Source organism: Oryctolagus cuniculus, chromosome 11 (genome assembly GCF_964237555.1).
Source record: "Oryctolagus cuniculus chromosome 11, mOryCun1.1, whole genome shotgun sequence".
NCBI lineage: Eukaryota > Metazoa > Chordata > Mammalia > Lagomorpha > Leporidae > Oryctolagus > Oryctolagus cuniculus.
The window spans coordinates 75,153,994-75,174,663 of record NC_091442.1 but is presented as its reverse complement, the minus strand read 5'-3'; the positions used below and the strand labels follow the sequence as shown (position 1 = coordinate 75,174,663).

The 20,670-nt window shown below is 36.7% G+C and overlaps 1 protein-coding gene across 2 annotated transcripts in view; it reads right to left on the bottom strand.

Moving 5' to 3' along the window:
- The window catches only part of TRHDE (thyrotropin releasing hormone degrading enzyme), a 427,658-nt gene that overhangs the window by 182,472 nt on the left and 224,516 nt on the right, over nucleotides 1-20,670 (bottom strand). For both annotated transcript variants that reach the window (XM_070051462.1, XM_051845675.2), the window contains one exon: nucleotides 10,572-10,709. In XM_070051462.1, coding sequence (XP_069907563.1) covers nucleotides 10,572-10,709 — 138 coding nt within the window. The remainder of the gene's footprint in view (nucleotides 1-10,571; nucleotides 10,710-20,670) is intronic.

Sequence of the window (20,670 nt, the reverse complement as noted above, 5' to 3'; positions counted from 1 at the left end):
TTTACATTATCTGAATACTATTTACCATAAAGTCAAGATCCAGTAGGAATATTTTCAGTAATCCTCCAATTCAGTTTCTTAATTTAGGAGTACATTTTCTATTTTATTTTTAACTAATACCAATGAATGAATATTTTATGTTTGATAGTTCTTCCTGAAATGTTTAATTGCCTTTTATGTCAAAGTTCTTATTAGCTGAAATTCTTCCTGCAATCCAAGGCTATTTATCTTACCATAACCTTGATGTTGACAAGAAGTGGTGAGCAGGCTTTACTGATGACCATTTATATATTAGAGCCAATTATTAAGTCACCTCTTAGCCTTCTATCCTCCAGAGTGGGCATACATAAGTTCTTTAGCTTTTTTATTACAGGCTTTATCTTCAAATGTTTTGAAATCAATCTCCATTCTCTCTCTCTCTCTCTCTCTCTCTCTCTCTGTCCCTCCCTCCCAGTCTTCTCCTTTTCTCTCTCCCCTGCCTAATTTTTCTCAACCTCTTAAACTTATTCATTTAATTTACAAGATGATCCCAAATTGTGATTATTTCTCCAATGGTATAACTTTATTTTTGATTTTAATACAATTATATTACATATTTAAAAATATTGCAATTTTTCATTCATGGAAAATCCCTTGCCTTAGTATATGTCCAAAGAATATAAGTGAAATCATATTTCCTATGGTGTAATAAGTAAGAATGCTGGTAGAGTGCAAAGAGTGTGAGTTAGAAACCCGAAGATGTGAATTTCTACTTTTGCATTTAAGAGCCTGAACACATCACTAAACTCCAAAGCCTCTGTTTACTCTGTGTGAGTTGAAAATAGTAACATATCTTATAGGGGTGCTGCTTCAAGTGCCAACTCTTTTTCCTAATTCCTAAAGCAGATGGAATTTTTCCCTCTGTAACACCTCAATCCTGTGCTTATATTGTTTTTCTGATATTTATTTTAATTCAAGTCAATAAATATTTATTAAGTGCCTACTATATATCAGCAGTATAATAGGTCCTAGAGATACATTAGTGAAAACTGTAGACATAAATCTCTCCCTTTATGAAGCTCACATTCAATGGGGGATATGCGACATCAACAACATAATAAATATTGGATAAATTGTATAATAGATTAGATGGAGATCAGTGCCATGGGACAAAAGCACTAAGTGCATCAAAATAAAGGAAATGAGTCAAGCAGTTCACTTAACTGGATAGTTCGTATTATATCTTGCCTTCAAATATATTTGTGGAAGGTCTTGCAAATAAGAGCCCAGAGTCTAGATTTAGAGAGATCTGATGTCAAATCCTGGCTTGCTTCATCACTAGACTTGCAATCATTTAAAGTAAAATGGATTATGTCCACAGAAGTGAGCAATACATTCAAAGCATTTCACAAAATGCCTTGGGCATAGTAAGCACTCAGTAAATGACAGGTATGTTTTATAGTTACCCTTTGTATAATTACTATCTGTATTTCATTAGTTATATGCTTATTACTGGGTTATAATGTTGACTAAAGACGTTGTTTTGTTTTTATTTCCTACAGAAATAAGGCATCCTGTAAGAAGAATTAGAATGTGCTCTCTCTGTGTATGAAGCATGGTTTAGCTGGTGTAATTCTGTGGATAGGTAGCTTGGTATCCCAAGGGGCAGTAGATGCAAATGCTATCATTACCATTTTTATTCATTTCTAAGGATGACAGAAATTGTACACATTTGCCTCCAATAGTCAAACAAGGGTTTTCAAATTTTATGTGTGGGATATATAGGCAAATGAGTGCAACTGAACTTCTCCCATCACCCACTTCTTAAAATATTGTGTTCACAATGAACACTTACAGATTATTCTCTACTTACCAATTATTTCCTTTTACTCCTTGTAATTTTGTTTGGTCTCCAAGTCATAGAAACCGTTATATAACAACTGCTGAAAAGTGTTTCTGTGTTTACAAGATCCTCTTCAAAATTGCTGAAGTCATTTTAAAATATGTTCTCTCCCAAACTTGTAGAAATCTTCTCTGTTTTAGCATCATATGTAAATTTAATGAGCATCTGCTCACTTTCATCATCCAGGTCACTGGGTCATTGATTCTGAATTCCCTGTGTGCTTTTAGAACAAAGAGACTATCTCAATCCATCTTCCCCAGTCCTTCCTGTCTGTGGACAGTATTTTCCCATTTCCATTGCACTATTAGAGTCCGAGCATCTCTATTTTCCATCTATTAATGAAAAACTTGTTACTTCACTGAACTCTATTTTTATAGGGTAGTACTTAATGTTTTTCTTTTTCTGTTATAAAAATATGTATGTAATTTTAGAAGTATTTTTCTTTTATTACTAGCATGGTAATATAACAGGTAAATCATAAAATTTGCATCTTCTATATTATCACTTAATATTTCTTCAAAGACAAATCAGCTCTTAAATTCAAATAAACAACAATTAGTATCTGGTCTACTAGTTCCTACGATTTACTTCTATGTAATTTTCTGTGTCCTTGTAATATATTTGTCTATAAAAAGTTATTTAAAGTATAATGCAAGTACTGAGGAAGAAAAACAGAAACAGAAGTGGGAATAATTAGGATGATTATTAAGGCAATAATTACAAGAGATGATAAGCTAGCAAAGTACTGATGCAATAAGGGGTTGGCCGCTGTCAGAGGTTGACATTGACTCTTAACAGAGATCCTCAGGGAGACAGGCAGAGAAGGGTCCTGGCAAGAAGTTTTATTAAGTACCATACAAGGCACAAAAAACACCCAAGTTCTACATTCTACAACTCTAATCGCTAAAATCTTTTCTGAGTTGTACAGATCTATTCTACTAAGTCTGTCTCTACCACACTTACAGGAATATTTTTTCTAGAACTAAATTTCAGTGATGTTACTCTTCTGCTTTAAACACTTTCTTCATTCCTCTCGACTTGTTGAATAAAGCACAAGCTTCTTCCTATGTCAGGAAAGATCCTCCAAGTTCTCCCCCTCATAGCCTCCCAGCCTGTCTACTACCCCAGACTCTTACTGTTCAGTGGCCACAGAGAAATTCTTCAAGTTTTACTTAATCTCTACAGTATTCTTTATTTGAGCCTCCTCTACAGAACAGTTTTTCTGCCCTTGTGGGTTTCCTGTCTCTATGGCAACCCCATCCTGTGGCTGTATCTTGCAAATATGTCTACCATATTTCCTAGGATTCTAAGGTTGACATCTATAATTTTTTTCCAGAGATCATATTTTTTGGAAAATTGTTACTCTCCTATTCTGAGTGATCTCCAGATGCCCACAAATTATGTGCCTTGTCAATCTCATGGCTTGTATGAATATTCAATCCATACAGATTAAGGATTGAAGAGTAGTATCTATTACCTACTCAGAACAAAGCATGGATTTTGGGGGAACAGATAGAGATTCTGTTGAGAAGAAGGCAATTTACTTTTTCTCTGAGCTCAATAGGATCAGAATATTTAAGATCCTATTAGCTGCAACCTGTTGGGGCATCTATCTAAGAATCAAGTAGAAATTAGGTCAGCTAGAGGCAAGGAGAGCCAACAAAACAATGAACAGTAGCTTTCTAGTGATATTGTTATAACATCTGATTCATTCGTTCCTAAAATTAATACTACATCTCTGACTTAGCATTATTTAGTCAACCATTTTTGTGGGTTTTTTGTTGTTGCTTAAGATGATTTCAGTTAGGTGTCAACATTTAAATTATTTCTGGCAATATTCACATATTATTGCACTATTTATATGATACCTCTATTATGGGTATCATTGATTGTTATATCCCTCACACTCAGAACACAGGGTCTAGAACAGAAGGAAGGGCACTTACAAAATAATTTTAGAATAAACACTTGAACCAAGTTGATTGATCAAACATGGTAATTAAGAATGTGATTTTGAAGCCTGATTGCCTGGTAAAGATATCCTTTGCTAGACCATGAGCCAATATGCTTATCTTTAAAATGAGTCATTATAATGAAATAAAAAATAAAAATCCCTATAAAATGAATATAGTTAAATAACAATAAACGTAAAAATTTTGGCACAGTGTCCAGCATAGAGTAAGAATTCAATAAATGTAAGCAGTTTTTTTACTTATGGCTACACATTCATCTGTATTACCTGTCATCCATTCCAGAATTTCACAGCTTACCCCTTCCACTTACAAATTTAAATTGGTTGTTGCACATTACTTACATTTTAGCTTTCTGACAGGGAGTCTGAGGCAAGTCAAATTGGAGAACTACAAAGCACTGAATAAGCAGGAAGGCTTGATTTCATCAAAATGAAGTCCCTAAGATTTCAGATGAAATGCGCTAACTTTCCACATTAACATTTGAATATAATTTCTCAGATATCCCAGAGGGTAACTGGACCACTGTTTTTCTCTACACGCGTAGATGTTTGGTTAAATACAATGTGGGTGAATCTAAATAACGAATGCTTATCAGGAAAGCATGACAAACAAGTAGACAGAAAATCAATATGGATATAAAAGACTTGAATGACTCTATCAACCAACTGACCTAATTGGAATTTATAGAATATGCCAGCCCACACCAGTGGAATATATGTCCGTTAAAGTACAAACAGTACACTTACCAACAGATAAAAATTTCTAGGCTATAAAACAAGCCTTGATAAATCTAAGATGTTTCAATTAGTCCAGACCATATTCACCAACTACAGTACAACTGAATAAGCAATTAATAACAAGGTTTTCTGAAAAATGTTAAAATACTTAGAAATAATTGACTAGGAATAATTCATGTGGCAATTTACTAGTCAAATGGGAAATTATAAAGCATCTTAAAATGAATGAAAATGAATAGATAATATATTCACAGATTTGATGATTCTATAGGTAGTAAACTTAGGAGGAAGTTTATATCATAAATGACTGAATTTAAATATAAAAAAGTTCTCAAGTAAACCATTAGCTTGTACCTCAAGAATCTAAAAACAACAAACAGTACACTTACCAACATAACCTTTAAACTTAAATTGAAATGATCATAATTAGAAAGGTAACCTAGACCGGCACCGCGGCTCACTAGGCTAATCCTCCACCTTGCGGCGCCGGCACACTGGGTTCTAGTCCCGGTCGGGGCGCCGGATTCTGTCCCGGTTGCCCCTCTTCCAGGCCAGCTCTCTGCTGTGGCCAGGGAGTGCAGTGGAGGATGGCCCAAGTGCTTGGGCCCTGCACCCCATGGGAGACCAGGAGAAGCACCTGGCTCCTGCCATCGGATCAGCGCGGTGCGCCAGCCTCAGCGTGCCGGCCGCGGCGGCCATTGGAGGGTGAACCAACGGCAAAGAAAGACCTTTCTTTCTGTCTCTCTCTCTCTCTCTCTCACTGTTCACTCTGCCTGTCAAAAAAAAAAAAAAAAAAAAAAAGGTAGCCTATGAGGGGCCGGCACTGTGGTGTAATGTGTGGGACTGCCTGCCTTGTCAGCATCCCACATAGGCACTGGTTCAAGTCCCACCTGCTCCACATCCAATCCAGCTCTCTGTTGTGGAAAGCAATGGAGGATAGCGCAAGTGCTTGGGCCCCTGCACCCACTTGGGAGACCCGGAAGAAGCTCCTGGCTGCTATCTTCGAATTGATGCAACTCCAACCATAGCTGCCATTTGGGGAGTGAACCAGTGGATGGAGGGCCTCTCTCTCTCTCTCTCTCCCTCTCTCTCAAAGGAATGAATATTTAAATTGAAAAATTAAAAAAGGTAACCTATGAAATAGAAAACAAGATAGACAAACAATGACAACAAAGATGTTCCCTTAAGAAGATGAATAAAATTGATAAACTTCTAGCTAACAAATCAGGAAAAGAGGATAATACACAAACTAGCAATTTCTGAAAGAGGTTATACCAGTAGATTCTATCATTATTAAAGGAATATTAAGGGAATACATCATAGACTAATTGAAGTCAGTAACTTAAACATCCCAGATGAAATGGGTCAAATCAGGAAAAAAGAAATAACCTGAGTAACCCATCCATTATATGAATGCAATTAAATTATTAGTTTAAAACCTACCCATGAAGGAAATTCTGGGTCTATACTATTGTTTTGGAAAATTCTACCAAACACTTAAGAAAGAAATAACATAATTCTTGCACAAATTCTTCCAGAAAACTGAAAAAGAGATAGTAGGTTAAACTATGTGGTGCTAGCATTATAGTGATAACAAAGTAGAAGATATTACAAGAATGAAAACTATAATATCTCTAATAAACACAAATGAAAATTTTCTAAATATTTTATCAAATTGAATCATTTTTATAAAAATGGTAACGGCTTCTGACCAAATGGCATTGTCTCACTAATGTAAAGATGTCTAATATTAAAAAAATGATTCAAGGTAGGCTTTTAATCCTGTGGTTAAGATGCCCATCTCCCACTTCAGAATGCCTGGGTTCATTTTCTGACTCTGGCACCTAATTCCAGATTCCTGCTATTGCAGGTGTTGGCTCAAAAAACTGGGTTCATGACACCCATGTGGGAGAGCTGGTTGAATTGCCAGCTCCCATCTTCAACACAGCCTAGCCCCTGCCCAAGAAGTATTTGGAGAGTGAATCAATGAATGGGATCTATCTATCTATCTATCTATCTATCTATCTATCTATCTCTTTCTCTCTCCATCTCTCTCAAATAAAAAAAATTTGATAGAGGCAGAATAGTCATATGATCCAATCAATATCTAGTTCTAACTAGAGCAATGTGAGAATGGAATGCAACCTCTTCAACCTGATAAAGGCTATTTATGCTATAGAAACAACATACCCAACGGTTAAAGATTGAATATTTTGCCCCTAAAATAAAAAACAGGTCTGGGACCAGCATTGTAGAGCAGCAAGTTAAGCTGCAGCCTCCCATGTCATCATCCCATATGGGCAGCGGTTCAAGTCTCAGCAGTTCCACTTCTGATCCAGCTCCTCTTAACATGCCTCGGAAAGCAGTGGAAGATGGCCTAAATCCTTGAGTCCTATACCCATGTGGGAGCCCCAGATGGAATTCTTGGCTTTATCCCTGCCTAGCCTGGACTTTGCAGCAATTTGAGGAGTGAACCAGAAGATAGAAATTCCTCTGTCTCTCCCTCTCCCTCTCTCTCTCCTCCAAGTCTGCCTCTCAAATAAATACATTCTTAATTTTTTTTTTTTTTTTGACAGGCAGAGTGGACAGTGAGAGAGAGAGACAGAGAGAAAGGTCTTTCTTTGCCGTTGGTTCACCCTCCAATGGCCGCCGCGGCTGGCGCGCTGCGGCCGGCGCACCGCGCTGATCCGATGGCAGGAGCCAGAAGCCAGGTGCTTTTCCTGGTCTCCCATGGGGTGCAGGGCCCAAGCACCTGGGCCATCCTCCACTGCACTCCCTGGCCACAGCAGAGAGCTGGCCTGGAAGAGGGGCAACCAGGACAGAATGCGGCGCCCCGACCGGGACTAGGACCCGGTGTGCCGGCGCCGCAAGGCGGAGGATTAGCCTAGTGAGCTGCGGCGCCGGCCTTAAATACATTCTTAAAATACAATAAAATGGATACTACAATCCTCATCAAAAAAAAGAAAACAGGAGAAGGATGTCTGCTTTCACTGCATCTATTTAACATTGTACTAGATAAATATACAAAAATGAATTGTATTCAATAAAGAGCAAAAAAAAAGAAATGAAAATTATAAAATATCATTTTCAATAACCTAAAAAGAGAAACAGGATAAAAAAATCTATACCTCTGAGGACAAAAAAAAAAAAAAAAAAACAATCCAAACCTCACGGCAATATAAAGGTTAACTCAAAAATGTGTTATGGATCTAAATATAAATATGAAATTATAAAATTATAAAATTTCTATAAGAAAAAAATGTTCAAAGAAGATCATCAGCTATTTCAAGATTTCTTAGATAAAACACCAAGAGCACTTTTAATTTAATTGACATGAGAAAGCAGATTTCATCAAAATTAAAGCCTTTTGCTTTTAGAAAGACGTTGTTATGAAAATAATACTTGGGCTACAAATTGGGAAAAATTACTCATAAATCATATATTTGACAAAGTTCCTATATTCAGAGTATATAAAAAATTTCAAAACCCAGTAAAAAATAATGTTAATTTATTTTAAATGGCAAAGGAAATGAAATGGCCTTTTACCAAGGAAGACATGAGGGGAAATACACAATTGAAAAAAATGTCACTAATATTAGTTCTTAGAGAAATGTAACTGATAACCGCAAGGTAACATCATTAGACAATCTCTAGTAAAAGACATGCTTATACCTAGTTGATGTGAAAGATTTAATTATACCTAAATTGAAGATGTGTAGAAACTAGAACTCCAGTATACTGCTGGTGGGCATGTACAATGGCACAGTGGTAAAACTGCTGGAAAACAGTTTTGCAGTGTCTTAAAATATTAAACATACCTAGCTTATGATTTGGGTATTCTACTCCTAGGTATATATCCACGAGAAACAGAAACAGATTTACATACAAACAGGTGTGTGTGAATATTTACAGCAGCATTATATGCAGTAGCCAACAACTAGATATAACTCAAATGTCTAGATAAATGAATTAACAAATTTTACATTTGTAAATCCTACAATATGTATGCATCTCAAAAAAACTTTGTTGAGTTAAAGAAAGCAAGCAAAATGGGAGTGCATACTGTATGATTCCATTAATATCCAACTTTGGAAAATGCAAATAATCTATACTGTAAAACATTAATGGAGGAGGGAAGATGAGTCAGAAGAAAGATTAAAAATGAGGAAATTTTTCACAGTGAAGAAAATGTTCCTAACTTGATTGTGGTGATGTTTTCATTGCATATAAACATCACATCATATTGTACCCTTTAGCACACACAATTTATTGTAGTTTAATTTTACCTCAATACAACTGTTATAAAAATAAAAAAGACAGAAAACAGGTTTCTACTTGAGATACTTCAATGGAAATGAGTGGATCTTCTCACCACAAGCAACACAAAGAAACAACTATATTTCCAGTAGTTCTAAATATTAGTAAGTCATAATCCATTACAATGATGGTTCTGAGCATTCTGACAGTTCGATCACTTTTCACACGTGTAAACTGCCAAGTCTTTACACTGAAATGTAGAGAGTAAAATAACAGTCATTTTATGTTCACTGTTTTCTATTGTTTTGATTTTCACCTTCTTGAATAAATTCAAAATTACCTAAACAAACGAAATCTAGAATAGTTATTATTTATATTTGAAAAGCACTTTATAATATAATCAAAATAGTATTTACATTATTTTATTCATGCTAAATTAAAACATATTTACAGTCTTCTAGAATTGGAGGTAGAGAGGAAGAACCACAGTCATGGCTCCAACACATGTCATGCTACCTTAATAAAGAGTTTCTGCATTATATTTAAAGATGCAATACAGTTATATGAACTGAACGTAAATCCTACAAAAAACTGTAAAAAACTCACATATAAAAATAATGTTACATATATACATATATAATTATGAAAAAATGTCAGTGTTCACATCAATTTTTAAAATAAAATATGAAAATACAGCCTTTTTTGAGTCAATGCAATAGTGACTGAAAAAGACATTTTCTGGTAACACAATTTGTATCATGATGAGTACAAACTGCAGCACACATTACTAATGACTAATTGCTGAGGTAGTCACTGCCTGAATACAAATCCAAATATCCATTTACCATTCCAAGGACCTCTGATGAATCACTGACCTCTAGCTATTAAATACAAACACATTTTACATAGAAAATGTTAGCAATGTTTCTTAAAAAACTTAAAACATTATTAAGTCAATAAAAAGTACATATAAATTCCAGTAAGTGAAATTCAATATACATTAAATATCATGGTAGACTTCAACCATATTTTATCCATTATTAAGTGACTAGAAAGTGATAAACAAGAAGACTTATACTCTAATGTTAAAATTAGAACCAAGGGGTTGCTGTATAAGGAAAAATCACAATCCATGTAACAATGGGATAAAATTTATACTGTATCTACTTTTTATGTCTAATCATTGCTCAAAATTCTTCTTGCCATTCAAAGCCTAGTCTTAATACTCCATTTTTTAATATTTTCTATCAAAAACATATGCTTAATTCCCCCAACCTCCCTAATATTTAGAAATGCACATTCATGTTACTGCATATATACAATTGAATCAGCCAATCAAAGTAAGTAAGTATTTAAGAGGAATTGGTTAAATAAAAAAGTCACTATATAGGTCAGCACTCTTTTTAATAATAATAATTAACTAATGTTTACGTAAGACCATTTGTACAGAAATTTCATATCAAGTCTTCAAACATTTATTCATTAATTATTCCAATACTCCTAGACAGTATTTGGCAAATATTCATCTCCATTATACTGACAATATAGGTAGACAAAGCATTAATTCAGAAAATGACATGAGTCTATGACTCTATATTTTCCAACTCACAGTCCATTTCTATTTTCTAAAAATAAGAGAAGAATATAATATCTAGCATAAAATATTTTGGCTACCCTGATAATGAAATACCCACTTGGCACTTGGGTTTTATCTATTCCCACCTTTTTATATGCGATCCAGTCAAACACCCTGTCAATATCTGTAGCCCGTAGTACTTCTTGGGATACTGGATGAGAACTGGCCAAACCATCCAGGAGCATCACTTCGTGCAGAACGTCCGTCAGAAACCTTTGCTTTTCCTGCAACACAGTAGATGGGATAACACCACAGGTGACTCATGGTTCTGGCAGAGTGCGTGCAACAACATGAGCAGAATGTGTGCTGCTTACTGGTATTCTCATCATCTTACACACACAGACCCGACTCTCAAGAGAACCCAGGAAATAAAACGCCCTAAGTTACTCTAAAAGGAAAGCATTTGGCCATTACTTGAAATGAAAAACAATGTAATACAATAGAATCTAAAAGGATAAAACAGGGGAGCCTGTACTCTAACAGTGGTTAAAGAAACACTGGACAGTAGACATAAGAGGATGATGGCTTAGTTTTGTGCCTTCTATAGGATCAAGACTGACAGTGATCCCAAATAACCATTTTAGATCAGTTCAAGAACACTGTTTTGCTATTTATATCACTGGTATCTAGTACCGTTTCAATAGCTCATTCTTTCTTGTCTTTCTGTCCTACCACATTCAGATAATTTTCTGAAATGATTTTATGAGCCCACAATGCATAGCAGAAAACACTAGACATCAAATGGATGTGATATACATCTACATTCAGTTATGGACAAATATTGAGATTAATCAGTATTAATAATATATTACTATGAAGTAGCCAAAACAAATAAAATAAAAAAAAAATCTAATCTCTGCATGAGGACACATTAGTATTTGCTCTTAGAAAAGCTGACTGGTTACATGGGAAGTAAACTGTAAAGAAAAAGTACTTTGTTGTTTTTGTTTTAAGAAAGGTTGCTTAAAAAACACAAAAACACTAACAGCCTGGGTTTTGTTAACAAAAATGCTGGCAGATATTAGTCCTCCTGCCTCCTGCCTTCAATGAAAGAAGAGGGAAATGAAAAAGTAGTTGCCAGAGATAACAAGGACTAAATAGCCCCTGGATAGTTGGGACCTGAGGAGTATCATTATAGAGATTAAAGACTGCAATGCTTAAATGGCTCTACCTAATTCTGAACTCACTCCTGCAGCCTCCTAGTTTTTAGACAGCAGATAAACAGCATGCTATTTCTGAGTGAGTTGTAATTTCAAGCTGAGAGTACACCAATCCTAGATTTAAAGAAACGGAAATGGAGAAGACATATATTTAGAAAAGAATAGTTAACTGGCATGTGTGCGTGTGTGTGTGTGTGTGTGTGTGACTTTAAAGAAACTTATCTGTTCATCCTCATTTGCTCAATAATTTAGTATATTTAATTAATAATTTAATTAACCATCTACATACTGTAAGGCTTATTTTACTTATTTTTAAGATTTATTTATTTACTTGAAAGAGAGAGAGAGAGTGAGTTAGGGAAACCTTCAATCTGCTGGTTCGCTCCCCGGATTGGGCGAGGGGAAAGGCAGGAGCAAGGAGTTTCATCCATGACACACGTGGGTGCAGGGGCCCAAACACTTGGGCCATTTTCCACTGCTTTTCTCAGGCCATTAGCAGGGAGCTGGATCAGAAGTGGAGCAGCTGAGACACAAAAAGGCACCCATATGGGACTCCAGCACCATAGCGGTGACTTTACCTACTATTTCACAATGCCAGCCCCAAGGCTTATTTTCTAATAGCTTATTGTTTTATAGTCCTCTTTTATTCTAAGAATTTCACAGCAGTAGTCAATGCTGTAACAAAGAGGAACACCACACTCAGTGCTAGAGTGCAGTCCCAGACCCTAAATGGTCACAGATGAGTAGTTCAAAGTTAGATTTAATTAAGCAAAAAATATGACATATATTGTATTTGCAAATGAATTTCTTTATTCACAATGAATTAGGGAAAGAGGAATTGAATCTTAGGATTTAAAAGTGAAAAGATATTCATATTTACATTCTTCATTTAAAGTCCACTGAAAAGCAAAATTAAGATCTCAACAAATGGCCAAGACTTAGAGGAGAAGAAAAACCAGAATATTTGAAAATAAAAATATTAGTAAGTAATTTTTAAATTTATTTTTATTTTTATTTATTTGATAGGTAGAGTTACAGACAGTGAGAGAGAGAGACAGAGAGAGAGGTCTTCCTTCCGTTGGTTCACTCCCCAAATAGCCGCCATGGCCAGTGCTGCGCTCATCTGAAGCCAGGAGCCAGGTGCTTCTTCCTGGTCTCCCATGCGGGTGCAGGGACCCAAGCATTTGGGCCATCCTCCACTGCTTTCCCGGGCCACAGGAGAGAGCTGGACTGGAAGAGGAGCAACTGGGACTAGAACCTGGTGCCCATATGGGATGCCGGTGCCACAGGTAGAGGATTAACCAAGTGAGCCATGGTGCCGGCCCTAGTAAGTAATTTAAGCAGCTATCCAATGCTGGTACTCATTCAATTTTATAATGCATATTAAAGCTACCAGAATTAATTCAAGAAATAATGCTTAATTATATTTTAATTTGATCAATGAACTCTTATTTATAAAAAGCACCAATTGAAGATGTGATTCCATTCTGAAGATAATTCAGCGTTTCAAATAGTGATGCCTGCTCCATTACAAGTCACTCAAACATCTGATCTAAAACCACATGTAGGGGCCAGCACTATGATGTAGTGGGTAAAGGCAACACCTGCAGTGCCAGCATCTTATATGGGTGCAGGTTTGGGTCCCAGATGCTCCACTTCTGATCCAGCTCTCTGCCATGACCTGAGAAAGCAGTGAAAGATGGCCTAAGCACATGGGCCACTGCAGCCACGTGGGAGAACTGGAAGCAGCTCTAGGCTCCTAGCTTCAGATCGGCCCAGTTCCAGCCATTGTGGCCATTTGGGGAGGGAACGAGGGGATGGAAGATCTCTCTCTTTGCTTCTCTCTGTAACTCTGACTTTCAAATACATAAATAAAATCTTTAAAAACATGTAAAAATGAACTTAAAATTATGTTTTATTTGAATCTCAATTTTTAGCAAAAATAAGTACACACAGACCAATATTAAAACTTACTAAACATATCTTGGTTTGCTAGAAATGGGATTTTTTAAAAAATACTGTAACATAATTGGCATGAAATCTTAAAAATACAATATAAACTAAATTTCAAAGAGGAAACTTTCTTGTTAAAGGAAATATAAATTATATATGACATATTGCCTTATGCTTCTAGGGGAAAACATATAAACAAACTTTGCCTAGTCCACAGAATTTCAATAATTAATGTTTAAATTCAACAGCTACAGATTCATCTACCATCTTTCTGAGAAGAAAGGTATATAATTATGAGACAAAAGGCTGATATGTATAAGGTTAATGAGAGAAAGGGATGGAAGGAAAAAGAGAGGGAGGAGAGGGGAATGGGAGAGAGGGAGAGAGAGGGAAGGAGAGAGAGAGAACTAGCAAGACAACACAAATAGCCCAGAAGTGAAAATACCTTAAATTGAAGGGCAAAATAGAAAATTTAACAGAACTACAAAGAGTTTCCAGGAGAAAAAATACAAATTTTTCATAAAGATCTATGTTATTCTAAAATAAAATATCTTAGCTTATCAGTCCCTGGTAAGGACATCATTGTCAAGATCAACAAAAATTAGTAACAATTTATTAACTGTCTCATGTTTACCAGGAACTGTGAAAGTTTAAAAATACAGTAAAAGAAATTCTAGCTCTAAATTGAACGAGATAAAATATTTGAACATAGTAATGAAAAATTATGTTTTCTTACACATTAGAATACATACTAGGTGTACTAAATTAGGAATTTTAAGAGAAGCAATACTGTAAAATAGAATTATTTATGGAAAGTTTAACAGAAGACATATAACCTGATTTGTACCTTGAAGGAACTTTGTAGTTTTTTGTGTGTCTGTGTGTCACGTGCATGCATGTATACACACACACACACACACACACGCAGGGAATAATATATTTGCAGTGAATATTCAGAAGCTCTATGTGATTTTACATATCTTACAGTTACTATGTACCTACCGCTTTCAGAAAGCAGCACAATGAGGCAAAAAGGGTCTCTTTAGCATTTGTTTGAAAGAAGCTCAAAGTTAACAGTAATCATAAATCCTACCACCTTAACACAGACACTACAGAGAGTTGATGCATACATACATACATTTAAACAGATGCAGTATTGTCACTTCATTTCAAAACAGATTACACCTGAAATTTTGGAGAACACTGCAAAGGCATTTCAGAAAAGTAAAGAAAATATGGGTAAGTGCATATAGTTGACAAAGAACACAGAGGAAAAAGAAAGCTGCATTATTTTACCTATTCATTCATTCCTTTAAAATACATATAATAAATTCCTACTCAATGCCAGATAATGTGCTACAACTGGGAACAAATAGATGAATAAAATCTAGTTTCTACCTTAAAGAATTCAAGAGCAGAAGAGAAAGCCTAAGAGAAAATCAAGTAAAGAGTATCATAATAGGAGGTACACAATAGACCACAGAGGATGAAATGATTATTAGTTCACAAAAGTCTTCCCAGAGGTGGTGGCATTAATGTGGGTGGCTGAAGGATGAGGGATTACTCAGATGAATGGAGGATGCCACTAAAATAAGGGCAATTCCAGGGCACAGGAGACATGCAAAAAAGCTGCTCTGCTCAGATCTTCAACAGCACGTTAAAAAGTATGGTCTTAATAAACAGGCAGTGGTAGGTACAATGACATAATAAAATTAGGGTCTTAGGAAAACAGCTTCTCGGTGATGTTGGGGAAGCTTGATGCTTGCAGAGCCAGGAGACAGGAAGTAACTATTAGACTAAGAGGGATTAAGTGATGATGCATCCTAAGAAGCGTGGTTCAAAGGATAGCTGGACATGAAAGATATTTTGAACAATCAACCAATGTTGGTCCCTTGATGTCCTGGCATGATGGAGAGGAAATACTCTGAGATAATCACAGTTTTAGATTTGATGGGATATAAAAAATGGCTGGAGAAAGGAAACTACTGACAGAAATGGTGAAGGTGAGAAGAGTTTGGTTTGGAGGAGAGGCTAAAAAGATCAACTGTAGACAAACTGCATGAAAAGTGACAGTGAACATTTAAGAGATGTGCAATGGGCAACTGAGAGGAAAACCTATGTCTATGAAAAGGAATAAGTGTTACACATCGTTTGTCAATATGTGATTTGTTTAGAAATATGAATGAAGCCTAAAAAAGAATATACTCATTAAAAATTATTTCTTTAAACAATAGCACTTCATATATTGAATTCAATAGCATATTTAAAGGGAGATAAGAATTATTACTACAGCAGTAAATATGTCCAATAAATGACATTCCTTGATGTCTCAAAGTGGTTTCTGCCATCAGAACACGCCAAAGGCTGAGGGCTTAGAACACAATATGGCTGCTCTTGTCACAGTCGTGATGGGTGGGAAAAAAGGAAGGGAGGGTAAAGATGTCAGCAAGTTGTCAGAGGAAGGCTAATTTCAGGACAGAGCAAGAACAAGCAAATACTTTCTACAACTAGGAAAGGAAAAATAAATTAGAGAATGCCCTGAACTGAGATCAGAGAAACTCACATAGATCACATTAGGATAAGGAAGATGTGGCCAAGGCAGCCCAGCAGTGAAAAGATGTTCCTCGGCAGAGAGCAGGCAGAAACCAGCTTCAAGACAGAGCAGTAGGCCGGCGCCGCGGCTCACTAGACTAATCCTCCGCCTGCAGCGCTGGCACACCCGGTTCTATTCCCGGTCGGGGTGTCAGATTCTGTCCCTGTTGCTCCTCTTCCAGTCCAGCTCTCTGCTGTGGCCCAGGAGTGCAGTGGAGGCTGGCCCAAATCCTTGGGCCCTGCACCCACATGGGAGATCAGGAGAAGCACCTGGCTCCTGGCTTCAGATCAGCGCTACATGCCAGCCGCAGCGCACTGGCCGCAGCTGCCACTGAGGGGTGAACCAATGGAAAAGGAAGACCTTTCTCTCTGTCTCTCTCCCTCACTGTCCACTCTGCCTGTCAAAAAATAAAAAATAATAATAATAATAATAAAAGACAGAGAAGTAATAATATCTAGGATGGGTCTGGACATAAGTGGCTCTTCTGGCACTCTAGGAGAGAAGACAGGAACACTGCTGTAAAGTTGATGAAAGAGCTGTGGACTGGAATAAAAATACTTGTCATTCAGTTCTAGTCCCAGCTGCTCCATTTCTGATCCAACTCTCTATTATGTATGACCTGGGAAAGCAGTAGAAGATTGCCCAAGCTCATGGGCCCCTGTACCTGCGTGGGAGACCCAGAAGAAGCTCCTGGCTCTTGGATTTGGATCGGCTCAGCTCCGGCCATTGCAGCCATTTGGGGAGTGAACCAGCAGATATGATTTTTCTCTGTCTTTCCCTCTCACAGCCTGCAAATCTACCACTCAAGTAAATAAGTAAAACCTTAAAGCACACACAAACACACACACACACACACACACACACACACACAATCTATCACATGAGAAAATGAAAGTAGGTTCAGGATGCAGTTCAACCACACGCAGAGGTCTGTGCTGTTCCCCAAGCAAGGGTAGGAAATGTTTCTGTGGTGACAGCATTAATTGAATCTTGAAGGGCAGTTTAAGTCTCCTAGGAGGAAGCTGCAGAAAAGGACATTGTGGACAGAAGGAATGTGTGGAAAAGTCATGAAGACCTGAAACCACATGGTTTGTTTAGAAGATTAGAGTCTTGAGTGGCAAAAGGCAAGGAATATAACATTGTAAATTATAGTTTTGAGCTCAGAGAGGCAGAAAACAACAAAACCATCCAAGACTCTCCCTACCAAGACAGGAAGCTAGTGACATTATCAGACCTACATTTAGGAGATAACTCTGAATAAATATTTTTCTTTCCAGTTGCTCATATGTTCAGTTTGCTTTCCCATTATTTATTCAGAGTTATCTGAATAATTGCAATACTGCATTTGAGTTTTATACTTGTGATCACAAAAATATTGTACAAATTGTTTCTTCAAAATTATGTTCAATTTTGTGATGACCAATACTGGCCAAATAAAGGATTTACTTTGGAATTCTAAAATATATGAATAAAATATAGATTCAAACAGAAATATAGACACAGATATATAATGCAAATAAGCATAGATACCCAAATTGATATAAGTATTTTGCTTTAAAATATTTTCATTTGCTTATGTAAAGCAATATCTTATTCCAGTTTTTAATGGTCATATTACCCTGTTAGATACAAAGGCATTTTTTTTCGAGTTTAGCATCAAATCAATAAGGATGCCTGAATAAAATTATTTCAACAATGCGATTTTTTTTTTTGACAGGCAGAGTGGACAGTGAGAGAGAGAGAGACAGAGAGAAAGGTCTTCCTTTTGCCATTTGTTCACCCTCCAATGGCCGCCACGGCTAGTGTGCTGTGGCCGGCGCACCGCGCTGATCCGAAGGCAGGAGCCAGGTGCATCTCCTGGTCTCCCATGGGTGCAGGGCCCAAGCACTTGGGCCATGGCCTGGAAGAGGGGCAACCGGGAAAGAATCCAGTGCCCCAACCAGGACTAGAACCCGGTGTGCCGGCGCCACTAGGTGGAGGATTAGCCTATTGAGCCGTGGCGCCGGCCAAAAATGCGATCTTAATTCCACTTACATTTAACTGACTGATCTCCTATGTTAGAGGCTGGGAACACAACTGGGGCATAATTCTGCCTCCTAGTAATTCCTATCAGGATATGGAAGGCAAATGCGTGTACAGTCTATCAACACCACGTGATGGGTACAGGTTTGGGAACACAACGTACTGTGGGAGTAGAAAACAAAGAAATACTTTCAGTGTCTTTGAATATGTTGATTCTACCTCAATTAATATGTTAAAAAGAGAAGAAATAATATATATCATTTCTATTTTACCTCTGAAAATTTATACTGCTATGTGATACAAACATTGAGGATTCCCTAGGCTAAACATGCTATATGGATCATTACAAAACTAAATATTTTGTTTACATAAAACTAGTTTGAGGAATACAGGTGTACCCAGCATTACAAGGTTGGATTTTTTTTTTGCTCTTGTTTTGTTAGATTTATTCAAATCATGACAAAACTTGAAGCAGTAGAATGTTATCAGGATTGGAAGAAAATTAAATACATTAGGGAAAAGTATCCATCAGGTTTTGTGTATGTGAAATGAATGATAACACTGTAAATTTGCAATCTGCATCACTTGTAAACATATAACACAAGGTCATACTTGTGAAACTTAGAAATTATTTGGACTCCAATGTTCCTATTAAAAGAACTTTACTTTGCAAATTTTATATTGTCACCATGAATTGTATGCAGTTCTAAAATGTCCAAAAAACTTTTAAGCTTTACCACTTGAAAACTTACTAAATTTACTTGTGAAAAATTATAGCATTATTTGGGGCCGGCGCCGTGGTACATTAGGTTAATCCTCCGCCTGCAGCGCCGACATCCCATATGGACGCTGGTTCTAGTCCCAGTTGCTCCATTCCAGTCCAGCTCTCTACTGTGGCCCTGGAGGGCAGTGGAGGATGGCCCAAGTGCCTGGGCCCCTGCACCCACATGGGAGACCAGGAGGAGGAGCACCTGGCTCCTGGCTTCAAATTGGCACAACTCCGGCCATTACAACCACTTGGGGAGTGAACCAATGGAAGGAAGACCTTTTTCTCTGTCTCTCTCTGTCTCTCTCTCTCTCACTGTCTGAAACTCTGCTTATCAAATAAATAAATAAAAAAATCTTTAAAAAAAAAAAAAGAACTTTCCTTTAAACAAAATTATGTCATCATTTACTTGACTGGTAAGTATTTTATACATAGCTAAATCATCTGATAGATGAAAAGTAAAAAGCTAATGAAATTAAATATTACTTCTATAGAGTAAAGCACCTTGAAAATGAACATTTCAAAATTTCAGATTTCACATACTACGTCCCAGTGTCCTGTATACAGAACACCCGTAAAAACTTAAATTGAGCTATAAATATACCACTTATGGTAATTTGAAATAAGTACTATGTTTTAGCATTCTATTTTTTTAAGATTTTTTTATTTATTTATTTGAAAGGCAGAACCACAGAGAGACAGAGGCAGAAAGAGAAAGAGATCTTTCATCCTGGCCCACTACCTAGATGGCCATGAGCTGAGCCGTTCTGAAGCCAAGAGCCAGGAGCCAGGAGCTTCCTGCTGGTATCCAAGGTGGGTACAGAGGCCCAAGGACTTGGGCCATCTTAGACTGCTTTCCAAGGCCATAACAGAGAGCCAGATCAGAAGTGGAGCAGCCTGGACTCAAACCGGCACCAATATGGGATGCTGGCACTACAGGTGGCGGCTTTACTCACTATGCCACAATGCTGGCCCCAGAATTCTATTATTTTGATAATAGTAATAGCTGAATGTTTACAGCACTTGAAATTTTTTTTTTAAATTCAATGTGAATATAGCATAAACTGTAGTATAAAAATCTCTTTTACTAAATGTTCAATTGAAGAAAAGATTGCATAATGTAACTGATATGTAACATAAGAAATGCATTCATGACTGTATTTTCTAGACCTAGGTTGTCACTTCAATAATGCACTGTATTTAAAATTATCAATGTTTGAGAATAGCTGTCTTATAAATGGGACACTGGGACCATGTATACTGCATAACATTGTGTTGTCTATCACTCTGCTGCTTGACAAACTCCTACATGTTGCTACTTGTGGTTATTTGCTGACAAATTGGGACCTGTGTTTTTGTACTTTCCCTAAATAGTTCTTATACTCACTATTGTGATGCAAGCACTCATTGAGAGCAGATGAGCCTGTGGAACAGATTTACTGAAGGCAGTAATAACATGTTTTATATATTTTATGTTAGCAAAGACATCTGCTTAGCATACCTAAAATGATGCAAGGATAAACCATCAGGAGGAAGAAATCATGATACTCACAGCCATACTACTGTCCAAGATGATAACAGATTTGACAGGAGAAAATGTATTATTTGCAAATGGCAAGAAAAACAATATCAAAATAAGCCATTTAATGTGAAACCCACAACATTGTCAAAAATGTAATGCTTTGCTTAAA